Here is a 14,672-nt window from a genome sequence, read left to right on the forward strand (position 1 = left end):
GAAGCTTGGCGATTTTTTGCGAGCAACGCGACCAACAACCAATCACATGAATCTCCCGCCCCCGACATACAAAGCAATAGCAATGTTACAACGAAGTAAACTGGATATAAACTCTCCAAACAGGCGAAAAACCTACCAGTTTCACCCACTGTCTCTGCCACCTCCCTCCATGCCTGGTTCCTCCGGTTTGTATCCCGGTAAATAGTTCTGGTCGTAAAGAACCGGGTGATTTGCTACCGTAATATCTCGTTTGGAATATGAGGAAATTAACTGCGGTCTGGCTCTCCCAGCTTGCACGCGGTTTGATTGGCTGCGCTTGGACTAGCGGGATTTGCATAAACGGGATTTGATTGGCTGATGCCGATAGATGCTGATGCTTGCAAAGCCATGCCATGCTCCCCAAAATGCAGTTAGGCGAAGATTAAAAATCTTCTACGTCACCCCATTCAAGTGAATGGGCGAAGCGTTGAAAGCATTTTTCGATGCCTGTAGTGTAGACGGGCCGTTAGTGGAGGAAAACAGTTATGACATCACTTACGCGACTCTGGGACTTGTAGTCTTTCTAGGTGCATATTTTTCATAGTCTTATATCTCAACAGTTTTACGACAAACTGCGACTTTTTTGACATGGAAATGATTTTTTAAGATTGACAAACATCATATGTGTAATCCATGGCACAATTCAAATGGGATCGAAAGATACGTTTTCTCTCTTCATTGACTTCAATGCATAATTTTTCCGAAATAAGGTCCCATGGATCGGAAGTAGATGGGCGTGACTTCGCCACTCTATAGGAATGTGTTACTATAATTGAACATTTATACATTATGATTTCATCAGTTGTTAAGTAGATTTGGAACATACTTCTGCACTTGAACCTCCAAAAACAATTGATCAATGGTGACTAGATTTGTAATGATGTTTACTTGTTGGCACAGCATAATTTGTCCCGTGTTGGTAATGACTACAATTTTCTGAACATGACTAACAACAAACAAGGCCTGTTATTATTAGAGATCCACTCTGCACTGTGCATGTTGGGTTGAAGACTCGACCACAAAGTCTGAGGAACTTTAACTGGATACAATTATAATAGTGTGATTTAATGGGAGCAAAAAGGTCTGTGTCATTACCAAATGTGAAAAAACATTAACTGAGCCAGATTCCTCACACGCTTTTCTGACAGATCTAATGAGCCCGTTGGCTGTGAGATCTTCCTGGAAGGACAACAGTCAGGGCAGCACTCCACAAATCTAGGCTTTAGTGGCCGGGAGGAAATGACTCCTGAAAAAGGCACATGACATTTACATAAAGGCACTTCAAAGACCGCTGACAGTTTAAGGAGAAGATTGTGTTCATGAAAATTAACATGGAATTCTTCAGCTGTAATTCAAAGCACTATAGAAAGTATGGCAGAAATGAGGCACAGTTGATTACCCATGTAACACCATTACTAGTATAAAGCATGGCAGTGGCTTTTCATAGTCAAAGATGAAGGGAACCTTTAATAGAACCCAATACACGTGTACCATTAGAAAGTAAGAGAGTCTCAATTGAAAAGTTGGGGAAAAGTATGTAATTGACATGCATGGTAATAACCATGTGTGCAACACTTATTGAATCACTTTGAATAATCATTCAGTTTTGAGTCCCAGTCTGCATAGATTTGTTCAGGCCTGTGCCAGAGCTACATCTACAAAATCAAAAGCCAGTTTGTTGTCAGACCCAATCAGCACCTCATTCATCTTCCTCGGTCACACGCAAATCACAAGCGTCTAAAGCAAATGGGAAACCTGTGTCTTCCTTGATTTACTACACAATTCCACTCTGTGTCCAAGTTTAGTTGTATCTCCAAATGGTAGATTGCCACATTACAGTACAAGTGTGATAATACTAAAATAAGGGGATTGGCAGTGGAATAGTTGCTGTTTTCAGTCCTGGAGTTTGTGAGAGCTGCCAGGACTCAAAGAAACCGAGAGCGGCAAACAGCTGTAGAATGGCTGTTGATTCTCAATGAGATTGGCAGGTCTAGTAAACATTTCACAATACAGAGAGTGATTTGATTAAATCTGTGTATTGTGTAATTAGCTTAGATGGCCCTGTGGGCCATCTAAGCTAATTTACAGATGGCCCTGAGCCCAATAGAGATTGCCCTGAAAAATGTGCGCGGACGAAATGACGCACGAAGGGTTTGGGGGGCCTCCCCCTAGAACATTTAGATTTTTGCAGGTCTTAGATGCTGTCTGGTGCATTCTCTAGACTGAATTATAAGATGAACCACCACAATATTACAATTTCAATTGTATTCTTCATTTTACTTGTTTGTGTTTGCTCGCTTGCATGCCCTGCATAGCTATAATAAATACTTAAGTTGTTGGTCAAGACACTTTCCATCTGTTGAAGGCAAATGCCTTCCCAGTAGAGATGTTAAGATTCACCGATTCGCATCGGTGCACCGGCATAAACGTTCAAGATGCGAGTGCACCGGTTGAAAGAGTGCACATCGGCTACAGTTTGGGTTGAACCGGGTTGAACTCGCGATGCATCGATTGCGTAGCGTCTTTGCATCGGTAAAAAAACGATTCATTCATATAAAATCCCCTCATCTTGTCAACGCTCAGCAGAGACGATCTTTGATATTTGCTTCGCCACTACGGAGAACGAGAGTCTCAGTTATCAACACACACGGAAGTTGAGGAGAAAGAGAAACACAGCGCACCGAAAAATACCTACAAATCAAACGTTTGGCAACACTTCGGATTGTTCAAGAAAGACGGTGTAATAGTCATTTATGCTATATAGTTGACCGCAGGTCATGGAGAGTAATAAGGTATCCGTAGACCTTTGTATGAGGTATCTTTATTACTTAACAGGTCTACAGCCATGATACATAGATCCGTCCTAGATGCGGACTTGCATACACACAGTATCACTCCGCAGCCGCACCCCATCAGTAACGTCCTGATGGTATATGTGCGCGGCACTATTACTACAGACGGTCAACTTGAAAAATCACTCGCAAATTGTTAACGATGCCGAGCCGCTTTAAAGTACACAAGTAGTACGAGGAACTTAGCGACGCATATGTGCGTCGCTAAGTTCCTCGTACTACTTGTGTACTTTAAAGCGGCTCGGCATCGTTAACAATTTGCGAGTGATTTTTCAAGTTGACCGTCTGTAGTAATAGNGTCGTCGTCGTAGAGTGAGAGTAAGTAAGTAGTGTGTGTGTGTGTGTGTGTGTGTGTGTGTGTGTGTGTGTGTGTGTGTGTGTGTGTGTGTGTGTGTGTGTGTGTGTGTGATGGGGGGGAGTTACTAGGCACATCCCACAACAAAAGCTATAACATCTTTATTTTAAATATGTTCATACTTGGCATGAGAATAGACAGTGGAGAAGTTAATTTAGCTTCAAGAGTGGAACATTGTATTTATACTGTTTCGAGATAATTTGACCTTGTATTAAGTGCTGACGGTAAGTGAACATTATGCTTATCTGATTTTAGAAAATAGGCTATGTAAAATCATTTAATTGAACAAAAACTGATGTTATATTTTATTTATTTTATGGGTCTTAGCCTGGTACAGCAAGTATTTCTATAAATATAAATAATGGTCATATGTAGCCGCAGTTTGTAATAAAAACACACTAAGGATACAGTACAGTATGTAGCAGCTGATTCATCACGGACTGTAAGGGAGAACAACGCAGCCACCACTGGTTTTAGCTAATGTTGGTCATCAGGGGAAATCAAACCAAGATATAGCAACAGGCAATACAAAGAAAAGGATCCCCATGGCTCTGTTTTTCAGACTTTGAGAAAGGATCTGGAAAAAATCCAGGCAATGAAACTCCAATTTTTTGGAAAGCAAATTGTGATCATTACGATTATCACCCGGTGTACGGTTTTAGGCCATGACTTCTTAAACCAGCACAAAAGTTAAATCTACATTTGAGGTGACTCAAAAAAAAGAAAAAAATGTCTTTGTTAAAATAATAACATTTTTGAAAACCTCATACAGTTCAGGGAGGAGATACAAATGTTGCATGCTTCGCTATGACAGGTTTTTCTTTTCATCTTGTTACCTGAACCCTTTGATCTATGATGTAAATGTTTTGTTCGTTTTTTATACGAGTACAGTACTTCACTGTGCAGGTTGTCTACAATCAGTACCCTATTGAACAAAATGGTGCAGTTACTTTGGAAATGTGGACTGGAAAAACCTCCCCACTATTATGAGTCTGTGGCGGTATGTTCACTCACCAGCTGGGCATCTGCAGGAGGCTGTTCCATTGGAGCGTGTCAGGCAGGTGGAGTTGTGCAGGCAGGGATTGTGAAGGGGGTCACAGGGGTCATAGGGATGGTTGCACAAGGGGCCGCTGAAGAAGGGGGGACAGGTGCAGGAAAACTCCCCAGGTACATCTGACTCCTGACACTGAGCTCCATTTAGACAGGGCCCAGAATCACACTCATCCACATCCTCTGCACAGTCCACACCTGTCCAGCCCAGAGAGCACAGACACCTTGGATACACCGGAGAGGAGATAGAGTACTGTAGAGGTCATTTTGGCATAAATAAAACTGAATCCTAAATAAATAAACAACTTATATTGTGTTCTTTTAGGGGTTGTGGTTGTCAATGAAAATAGCAGCTGTACTGTAAGGTTATGCACAACTACCACAGTAATTCAAACGGTCCCCTAGATACATTTTCCTGCATGCACAGAAGTACACAGTGGTGCAGTCCATGTATTGGCACAGCACTCCTGGATCTTTTGTGAGACGGTGCAGGGAATTTAAAGGTTAATTGAACTACTGGTCGGAGCAGCTTTTAATTCTGGACAACTGAATGTAGGACACAGGAGGTTAGAGCACTGAGCGGGGATTAAATGGAAATGTGCTAGACAGAGACAGAGATGGGGACAGAGAAGCAGAGATTTCTGAAGTATCTGCTCTCAAGGCAGGTGAATATTCCACTTGGTGGCAGTGAGTACCCGAGCTCTACCAACCACTCCACCTCACATTCCTTTTCACCCTCCAACTTTTCCACCTGAAGCAGTTTTACGTCTCCCCTGCGAGAAGAGGGCATTAGCTGAAGCAGATACACCAGCTTTTTCCTCCAATGAGTCACAGATCCCCTGAAACCCTTTCATGCTGTGAGCCATTGATTGACTCATTTGTTTTACCTGCCATCTGCAATTCATTATCTCCGCTGCCAGTGGAAGGACATATTGCTATCTCTGAACGCCTTCTTTTTCTCTGCATTTCTTAAGTGACTGATGAACCTCGGGAGGACAGCGCCCTCGGGCCGGCTTGCACACCTACTTGTAGTTGTTAAGGAGGTCTGTGCAGGTGGCGTTATTTTTGCATGGCTGCGATAAACATTCATCAATTTCTCGTTGGCAGAACTCCCCCTCCCAGCCTGAGTGACACACACACTCGTAACTCTGCAACACACAAAAAAGGAAACAGCATTATATTGAAATATAGTGACACCTTACATAGGCACTTGCCTTGGTGTCATAAAGTAAGCCGTTAAAAGTCTATTACTGTCATTATAATAGCAAAGCACACTATTAAAATATAACTGTATTGTATATACATATGGAAGCTGGTAATTAAGTTGCTGTGGATCAGTCGCAGGGCAATCTGAGACCTCTTAGGAAACACTTTAATATTTTTGTAAACAAACAGTGCTTTGCTATAAACTCAATTTGCTCTAAAACATTGCAGAATAAAACCTCCTTCTTACAAAGAAAATCTTTCCTGTGGAATGATGTCTGAACTGTGAGTGTCATTCTTGTCTTGAATTATTGCATTATGCCATGCAGATGTATTTCTTCTACCTCCCACCTTCTAGATAATAGGCAGCCTGTTTTTTCCATTCCATTCAAGGCATTCGGTATAAGACTCCATCAAGCATACAATATTACCTCTGCATATTTTGTAAAGGAAGGATTTTATTATATAAGCAAACATGTAATATATATTGTTTGAATTCCTGGTAAATATATTGTTTCTACTATACATTGAGAAAGAGATTTATAGCTCCTACTTCCATTTTCATTTTCTTCTTCCACTCAAAGCAGTTTTTCGACGACTTGTTTTTTATTTCTTCATTGCAATATGCATCACGATGATTAATTATGATACAGTATATTACATTACATGTTAGACGCTTTTATCTTGCCGCTTACGCTTGTCTTGCCCAGGGACAGAACGACATGCTGACTGCAGTGGGGTTTGAACCTGTGCTCCCCTGATCCCAACACCAACGCACTAGTCACACTAGTCCATTGCGCCACGGCCTCCCATATAAATGGTTTGTGTTACTATTAATTCTAATGCAACTGGTTAAATATAAATTCTGGTCAGGATGAAGGTGGTCATATGCACAACGTTTTTTAGGATTCCTCATTGCCAACATCCTGTGTATGGGGTCTTGGCTGCTGCTGGTTGAATGTATGCTAATCTGTATTTCATACACAGGAGGGGAGCCGTTAAACTTTGTTGGATATCATTTTTACACCGTGGGCCCCATGGTGATGGTGGGGGGGGGGAGGGAATGCCGTCATTTCTTGATAAATTAGATACCTCCAGGAGCCTTCCATTCCTTACCCCTGGCAATAGAGCATCGTCTCATTGTTGCTGCTAAGTCACCTTCAGGGAGCGCGATTCTCCAAAATAAGCTAAAGCTCTGTGGGACATGATGTTCAGAGAGGAATATCTGCACTGTAAACAAGACTATGTTATAGGGTTTATAAGAACTGACCTTATTTAAATAATGGGACAACAAAAAAGTTATAATTGGCAAACAGATAAAAGTTTCACTAAAAAAAATATTGGTTCAAATTGAATTATGACTCATATCGCTCCAAATTCCCTTTTTATGCGGTGTCCTTTTGTCTTTGTCTTTGGAGTATTCAGTTTATCTCAGACAATTACACTGTAATGTTTTAACCAGGAATTTCTGCTAGGGGAATTTTGAAACCTTGTCATAGAACTCCTTGTAGAATAGTTCATAACATGAAGAGGGAAAATAAGCATTTGCCCTTCAGTTATCCTCACTACAGTAACCCTTTTTTTATGGGAACACAAGAGAATGCTAGTCTGCTTCTGGTATTGCTGTGAATACTTAATAGAAATACGTTTTTTTATGACATAATTACCCATGCCAGTATACTTTGTTAAGTAAATGATGGAGAGGACACTGAAAAGCAAAAATATGACACTGTGAAATTGAAACCTCAAAGCGTGGTGAAGCAATACATAATACGGCTTTAATTATCTCCATAGAGTCAAAACCCCAAACTTGCTGTTATTCTTAAACACATCCCATCTTTTTTACATATATTATGCACTAATTTTCAAGAGCATAAACTAATTTTAAATCCACACATTTTGGGTGGACTATGCACCTGAAGTTATTTGTCCTTGTCTAAAGGGAAAAAAAGCTAACCCCAAAGACTTCATCTATGACACATCTGCTTCACTACGGCAATCTGTTAGCAAATAAGCAGCTGTTGGAAAAAGGCCCCTGGTACTCGTTGCACAGTTTGTAAACAGCATGCAGTTCCCAAGGCCTTATTGCAGCTGCAACAGATCAATGTTATTGGCTGGAGAAAAACATTTGAAAAACTACAAAAGTAGAGCTGTGCCTTGCATAAACTAAAATGCTAAATGTTCTCTTCAACCCAAGCATGTGCATCTTTAAAAACAAAAATCATATGATAGAACAAATCATGTTCTATCATATGATGTTTTTTACTTGACATTTGACATATGAGTAACTTCCTGTCTATGCCTACATATGCTAAACATAGCCAGGGAGGACGACCCTTGCAACAAGTAATAAAGAATTTTAGAGGCCCTTTGAACATTTTAAATCACTGAATGGCCAAAGAAAAATGATGTTTAATGCATGCTTTTAATATTTGCTTTATGATCTCTAGGAACCTTTTAAATATGCATAATTACTGGGCAAGGATATCCTTTTGCAAATAGACATGCCATACAAAAGATGGTCAATCTAATGCATTTCATGGTAAGAATATATATTATAAACTCTTGTGTTATTTTCTCAAGTTTACTTGGGTAACCTCTAGATCATTTTGGCACTTTAAAAGCTCAGCAACAATGGCTTAATGGCATAATTGGCATGATTTGACTAATAGGAGATAATAATGAGGTACATTTAATAGTCATTATGAGACAGCTCTTGTTTCACCCAGACACCTGACACTTGCTTGCATCGCCTCCTGCTAAACACATTTCGTAAAAAGACCAATAAAGTCTGCCAGATTTGCCTGGAATATATAAACTTGATGGTTGTACAGCTGTAGCAGAGCCTAAAGCCATATTTTAGTGTTTTTAATAATACACCGCTATTCATGTTATTGCAGTTGTTTATATTTTACTGCAGTAGGAATGCTTTCAAACTTTAACTGCATGGCAGTCATCAAAGGTAATAAGCAATGCCTTATGTGGTTCAGGTCTGTCAATATGCAATAATAAATAGCAGGGCTTTGCAATGGGTTACCAACTGTAGTGATTTACAAGACATTGCGCCATTTTAAAGCCTTTTAAATTCAATTTTATCAGGCTATTATAGTGGCAAACAAAAATAAGTGTGTACTTACCAGATGGAGGTCTCTACATATCGAGTCGGAGCTGCACAAACTATTCACGCAGTCATCAATGTCTTGCTCACATCTCAGCCCAGCATAACCAGGATTGCAAAGGCAGTAGAATCCGTCTACAACTGAAACGAGATCAGTAGGACAGTTACAGCACCTTGCATCATAAATCCATTCAATCTACTCTCAGTAGGACATCTCTATACAGGTAAGAGCTGATTGCGTCTACAAAGCACAACCCACCCTGTGATTTCATTCTTTAATGGATACAACCATTGAATAAACACTGTGTGCTGTATCAGTCAAACCTGATAAATCCAAGTGACAGGTTGCCTCCCTCTGCATCAGCCAGTTGGAGTTTGACACACTAACCATCTTTAAATTAACCTCCCAGCAAAAAGCCATTTGGTCTCTGTTTCTGCTTCTCGTTTCCCCTGTCTGTACTTATCCCTCTCTTCCTCAATGAAAGCCTGAAAGCCTTGTCATTTGTTTTCACACTCTCAACACACCGAATGAGCTGAAAAGAAGTGCAATGCCGGCCCATTTAAAGGGCCATTCTTTATTCACATGTTACAAATGCACTAATTTCTTCCATCAGAAGTTAGTATTTCCCACGTCTAATAATCCATTCCTTCCTGTCTTTAATTATTAATGAAGTTAAGGCGGGATGCATCATTCTGTTTCTCCTACACAACACTGGTGTACAGGCAGCCAGTGACAGAGGTAATTGCACTTCTTACAGGAGTGAATTTATTACTTCCCCAGTCAGGGTCCCAGGATTCTTCATTATCCCAAAGATTTACCACCTAATCTATGCTGTCACTCTGTCTTGGTGCGTGTAGCTGCTATTACTCTCATTAAATGCTTTAGGTCCTGGGTGGCAGCAGCATTACTCATCGCAACCACTGTGGCTATGCAGTGCTCTCCCTGGTGGCTGTGACTGGCTGGATGTTGCTGAGCAGCGGCCAATAGGTCCGCAAGGCCTGCTTCACTAACCTAAGGTGAACTGGCTGCACTGAAGATTAGTAAAGACAGCTGGCCGAGGTCTACTGTAGCATAGAGAAGGATAGGATACTCTCATACAGCAATCCACTGCCATCATTGTTTTTTTTCCGGCAGAGGCCAGTTGAAACAAAGCAAGATTTGGTTAAATGCCAAAGCTGCTTGAAGGTAATAATACAGCACAAATGTTATACTACTTAGAGAAACCCACTTTGACTCTGCACAACTAATGCAGAGTAATTTTAGACATCATAAAACAAAATGTATCAAGGACATTTGTGCAGTGTCTATTTTATTTGTGTCCTTCACAATATATGTGAACCTTGTCAACTGAAATACATTACAATCATTGACGAACGCATGATAAATAAGCCTTAATTCAAGAATATTATTTTTGATCAATGAGTTTTTAAACACTTATGCTAGAAATGGAAGACATAGGGGTTACAATTTATCAAGATAGCCACAGGAAGAAAAACAATCTCCTGCCTTTGATTGTATTACTTTTGTCATTTATCATCCATTATTCAAATTACAATGCAGCATTGATGGTTAATAGATTTCCTTCTTCAGATATGTTAAGGAACTAATCAAGCCTACTCCAGCAGGTAATGTCCTAGATCCTCACATCAGATGAAATAACTCCACTCTCATAACACTCTTATTAGCTGCAATGGTGACCTAATTGAAAACGGCCTGTCAGACAGTAAGTGAGCAGAACACAACTTGACAGATTCAATGTGTGTGTGTGTGTGTGTGTGTGTGTGTGTGTGTGTGTGTGTGTGTGTGTGTGTGTGTGTGTGTGTGTGTGTGGAAAGACGTGTGCTTCCATCTTGAGTGCCTGTTATTAAGCATGTTAGAAGGATAGGCCATTTCTTACCATCGTAGCAGAAACCGTGAAAGCAGGGGCTGGAGCTGCACTCATCCACATTGATTTCACAGCGGGGGCCAGTGAATCCACGGCGACAGTGACAGCGGAAACCAAGAGGGAAATGGTCCTGATCCAACTCCTCCACACACACTGCACCATTCTCGCACGGATTACTGGCCTCACAGGGTAAGAACTCGCAATTATAACCTGGAGCGAAGCAAAAAAAAACATGTAGGAGAAACCTTTAGCAGACAAGAATCTGTGAAGAAGTGCAATATAAGTGCAATATAAGTGTACTTAAACCCCTTTTGTACGTTTCCATCCATGACGTGTGGTAGAGTACACGTAGTGTCAAAGCCTACTCTTTAAACAGAAGGTTATACAGGAAGCCTTGGTCCAGAAATTTGTAATTAAAAATATATATGTATTGTAAGTCCTGTCTCTTTCCTGTTTTAAAGCTGAACCAAAGTGATAATCAAATGTACCAAAAATATTTGCAATCACAGACTTCCGTCATAGTTATATAGAGAATCAAGCACTTTAGAACTGTTGTGTCAATTTCAGGCATGGAACACTAGAAATGTAATTGCTTAAGATTTCACAGTACCCAAATAAAAATGAGTTACACATTTGAGCTTGTGACAAAACAATTACAAAACGAATAGTCTCCGTCCTTAGTTCTGGCTGGCAGCGCTGATTTAAATTAACTCATAAAAGCACACCTGTGGCTCTCAGGCGCTCAATTTTATTACTAAAGCACTAACTGAACATTAATATTTGCAATATTAAGATTTCCTGCCACTTTGTTTGAGCAAACTGCTAGAAATGAAAATGCCAGACACCATTATATTCAGATCATGAATAAACACATTGATGAAAAACCCTGTTCTAAAGCACAAATAAGAAATGAAATAGATCATGCTTATACTCACATTGCCTTAACAAAACTTGATGTAACACAGTTGTTATGTCCTATTTCAAAAATGTATTTCTGCAAAAATGATCAGTTAATGACAACCTCACAGTTCTTTGTAAAGTGGTCATAATTTGACCGTAACAATTTGACCACGAAATTCGAATCATTTCATCCTTTCATTAGTTGATTTTTCCACATTTGTAGAAATATTTATTCAAGCAGCCCAGAGAATGAAACTGACAGACCCAGGAGAAAAGTCCCAACCACTACTTTAGTCTGCACAGAAGCATACAAATTCCTGGTGAAATCAGTTTCTTATTTGTAGAGGAATTGCTAAACCCAAATGGGTTCTACACGCCTTAATCAGAAGCATATTCTGTATAAGGCACATCATTGCTTTTGGCTGAGCCAGCAGGTTGTAGTATCCACAGCTGATTAAAGTTCGGTTCTGGCTGTGTCAGCTTGTTACAAAGAAACTTGGTGGTAAATATCAAAATGTGGTACTTATACATTTTAAATACCTCTGGCATTATTGAACAACTGGTCGGTCAAACAGCAACATGCAATGGACAGTATTTTAAATGATAGTTTCCTAGTAAAACTACTTCATGACCAGTCAAAGTGGCAGCACTATTGACACATCATTCAGGGCTCGACATTAAGGACTGCCCGATGGCCCGGGGCCATCTAGTATTTAGCTCGGGCCATGAAGCCTCACCTGCTGGTTGCCCGATCGGGCAATCTATTATACCAGTATCATGCAGCTCGCGGATCCAGTAATGAGTGACCCGACAGTAAAACTAAACATATCTATAACTAGTTTAGGTAGTTTGAGAGGTAATTAAAATAGCTACGTGTGATATTCTAACCTGAAGTGTGTGTTTTGTCCGCTCACCGCTGCATGTGATCATGCAGAGCTGCGTGTCGACTCGTCAGCAGCAGCTGATCTCTCTCTCCCGTCAGATTAGACTTCACTCGCGTTTATGTCCATATCGATCAGATCCAGCTAGTTTTAGCTAATGATATGACTACCTGCTTATTAAAAGACACCGTGACCTAAACAATAAGTGTCGCTATGCAACTGTGTGAGGCCACAAAGTATAGCGCAGTATTATGCATTTGTTTACATGCCCACCGGAACCCCGAGGCATTAGCAACAGATCAACGCACAATCAACCCATACAGCACATCTCTTTCTCCACATTAAGTGTTACACATTAGAATTGACTACTCTTGTCTGTCACATACTCTTCTTGTCTGTCACATAAGTGGCGCAACTGAAGCGGTATTGCGCTAAAGGGAAATTATTTTGACCGGACATTTTGACCGAAGAGATTTAGATTTGCTTGCTAACGGGAACTCTGACGTCGCCATTGTGTGTGCTTCGCGGATGCACTCGGCTGCTCGGGTCTGCTCGGTCAGCTTCTGGATGAGGAGGCATTCCTTCGACCAACTTACAGTAGATAACATTACAAACATTTTTAACAGGGGCCATAATAGCGTAAATAATGTTTGTTTTGGCAGTTATAACTGCATGTAATGTTTTCTACTTTTTTACATCTGGGAAGGCATTTGCCTTCATCAGATGGAAAGTGTCTTGACCAACAACTTAAGTATTTATTATAGCTATGCAGGGCATGCAAGCGAGCAACCACAAACAAGTGAAATGAAGAATACAATTGAAATTGTAATATTGTGGTGGTTCATCTTATAATTCAGTCTAGAGAATGCACCAGACAGCATGTAAGACCTGCAAAAATCTAAATGTTCTAGGGGGAGGCCCCCCAAACCCTTCGTGCGTCATTTCGTCCGTGCGCATTTTTTCACAGTGAGGCGCTATTTCCCAAGATCCTTAATTCTATGCACTGCGTTCTATCGTGTGATCTTAAATTAGTGAAGCTAGTAATGAACGGACTATCTCGACCAAGTATTCTGCTTATGTCAGATATTTGCGCACTGGTTATGTTTGCATTTCTGGTTGATCCATACATCCAGTATGTAGCTTTCGACTTGGCTGTGCACAAAGCTACATGTGTTTCTAATGTCGAGTCGTGTGATTGAACTTTTGGAGGAATATGCTAGAGTTCATAGTATTTGTGAATCCATTCTCTTTACAGAGTCTGGTGGTCATGAAAAGTGACAGAGCTGTTTTCTGACAGATGACCTTGTGCATATGTGATAGGATCCTGCACATGTCTAAATCGATCATAGGAAGGAAGCTCCAATAAATGAGAAATGTATAGTCTTTCATTATGGACAGAGTGAATATTAAGTGATCGTAGTTGCAGAAGGTGTCCAAATGCTTAACGTTTCGATGCTGATAAAGCCTGACTACAGCAGGTCTTCCACGTGTCGCCACTCAAGATCCATATTCAAATATATGATTCTAAATGGTTTTAACGAGGTTGGAGCGGTTCTATTGAACATATTTGCAGTGAGATCGTGATACTTGTCTTTCAAGCAGAACAACTGGCAAACTAACTTCTAGGAGATGTTACGGTTCGTCAGTAATGACGTGCAACGTCCTCCCAATGTCTGTAGTCCTATGTCAGCTGCTGTGGTATAATAATTGTAATGTACACTCGTCAGAGGTCTCTTAAGAAATTGCCACGTGGATTAGTCACTGTCTGATGGAATTTGGAATGTCTAGAACATAGTGATCCGTCTGTTATGTGTTTTTGCTCCTGGTCTATATGTTGTATCTTCTTGACCCTGTGGATTTTACCGTTCTGATCGTTGTAGTTTCGCTCTCTAGTGTGTTCTGAGATTTACTGGATGTGGTATTGATCACCTGTGCCATCCTTACTAGTCTCATGAGAATGTTTGTTTTGATTGGATTATTTTGTATTTTTGTCTGTTTGTCAATGATGAGTGCGTGAGGGTGTGTTATGTGGGGTCTATGCATGTATTGTTGATGTTTTTTTTTTTTTTTCGGTGGGTTTGTTGACCTTTTTTGAGCTGTTTGCTTGTGTTTCTTACTGGTATAGATGCGCTTGTTGGTGTTCTCTTTGTTTTCATCAGCAACTCTCGTTTGCTTGCTTCCTCCCCGGTATTGTTTCTCCACCTGGTGTCGGTTATTTTCAATGGTTAAAGTGCTCTCTGTCTTCTCTAGTAGTTCTCGTGTCTAGTATCGTTTTGTTTGCAAGGTATCTAGTGCTTTTTTGGTATAGCTGCATGGTTCAGATCTTGCTCTGTCTTTTTGCCACAGTTCAGATCTTTTATGGCGTCTCTTATATGTGCTTTGTGAAGG

At 40.4% G+C, this 14,672-nt stretch overlaps 1 protein-coding gene across 1 annotated transcript; it reads right to left on the minus strand.

Annotated features, from left to right (window-relative positions):
* Positions 1–4,252: 4,252 nt before the first annotated feature.
* LOC104941247 (protein eyes shut homolog) lies at positions 4,253–12,345 on the minus strand. The gene is made up of 5 exons (XM_010766318.1): positions 12,318–12,345; positions 10,516–10,713; positions 8,637–8,758; positions 5,323–5,444; positions 4,253–4,520 (listed from the first exon to the last, which is right to left on the minus strand). Exons 1-5 carry the CDS (start codon positions 12,331–12,333, stop codon positions 4,253–4,255), a joined length of 726 nt encoding a protein of 241 aa, XP_010764620.1. The 5' UTR covers positions 12,334–12,345.
* Between the last annotated feature and the right edge of the window lie 2,327 nt (positions 12,346–14,672).

The sequence above is a fragment of the Notothenia coriiceps genome, unplaced genomic scaffold (genome assembly GCF_000735185.1).
Source record: "Notothenia coriiceps isolate Sejong01 unplaced genomic scaffold, NC01 NC01_scaffold00003304, whole genome shotgun sequence".
In the NCBI taxonomy this organism is placed as follows: Eukaryota; Metazoa; Chordata; class Actinopteri; order Perciformes; family Nototheniidae; genus Notothenia; species Notothenia coriiceps.

Coding starts and splice junctions, on each gene's coding strand:
- LOC104941247 (XM_010766318.1), bottom strand. Junction 8,759..10,515: donor TCACGGTTTCTGCTACGATG/GTAAGAAATGGC, acceptor ATCTCGTTTCAG/TTGTAGACGGATTCTACTGC. Junction 4,521..5,322: donor GACCTCCTTAACAACTACAA/GTAGGTGTGCAA, acceptor GGTGTATCCAAG/GTGTCTGTGCTCTCTGGGCT.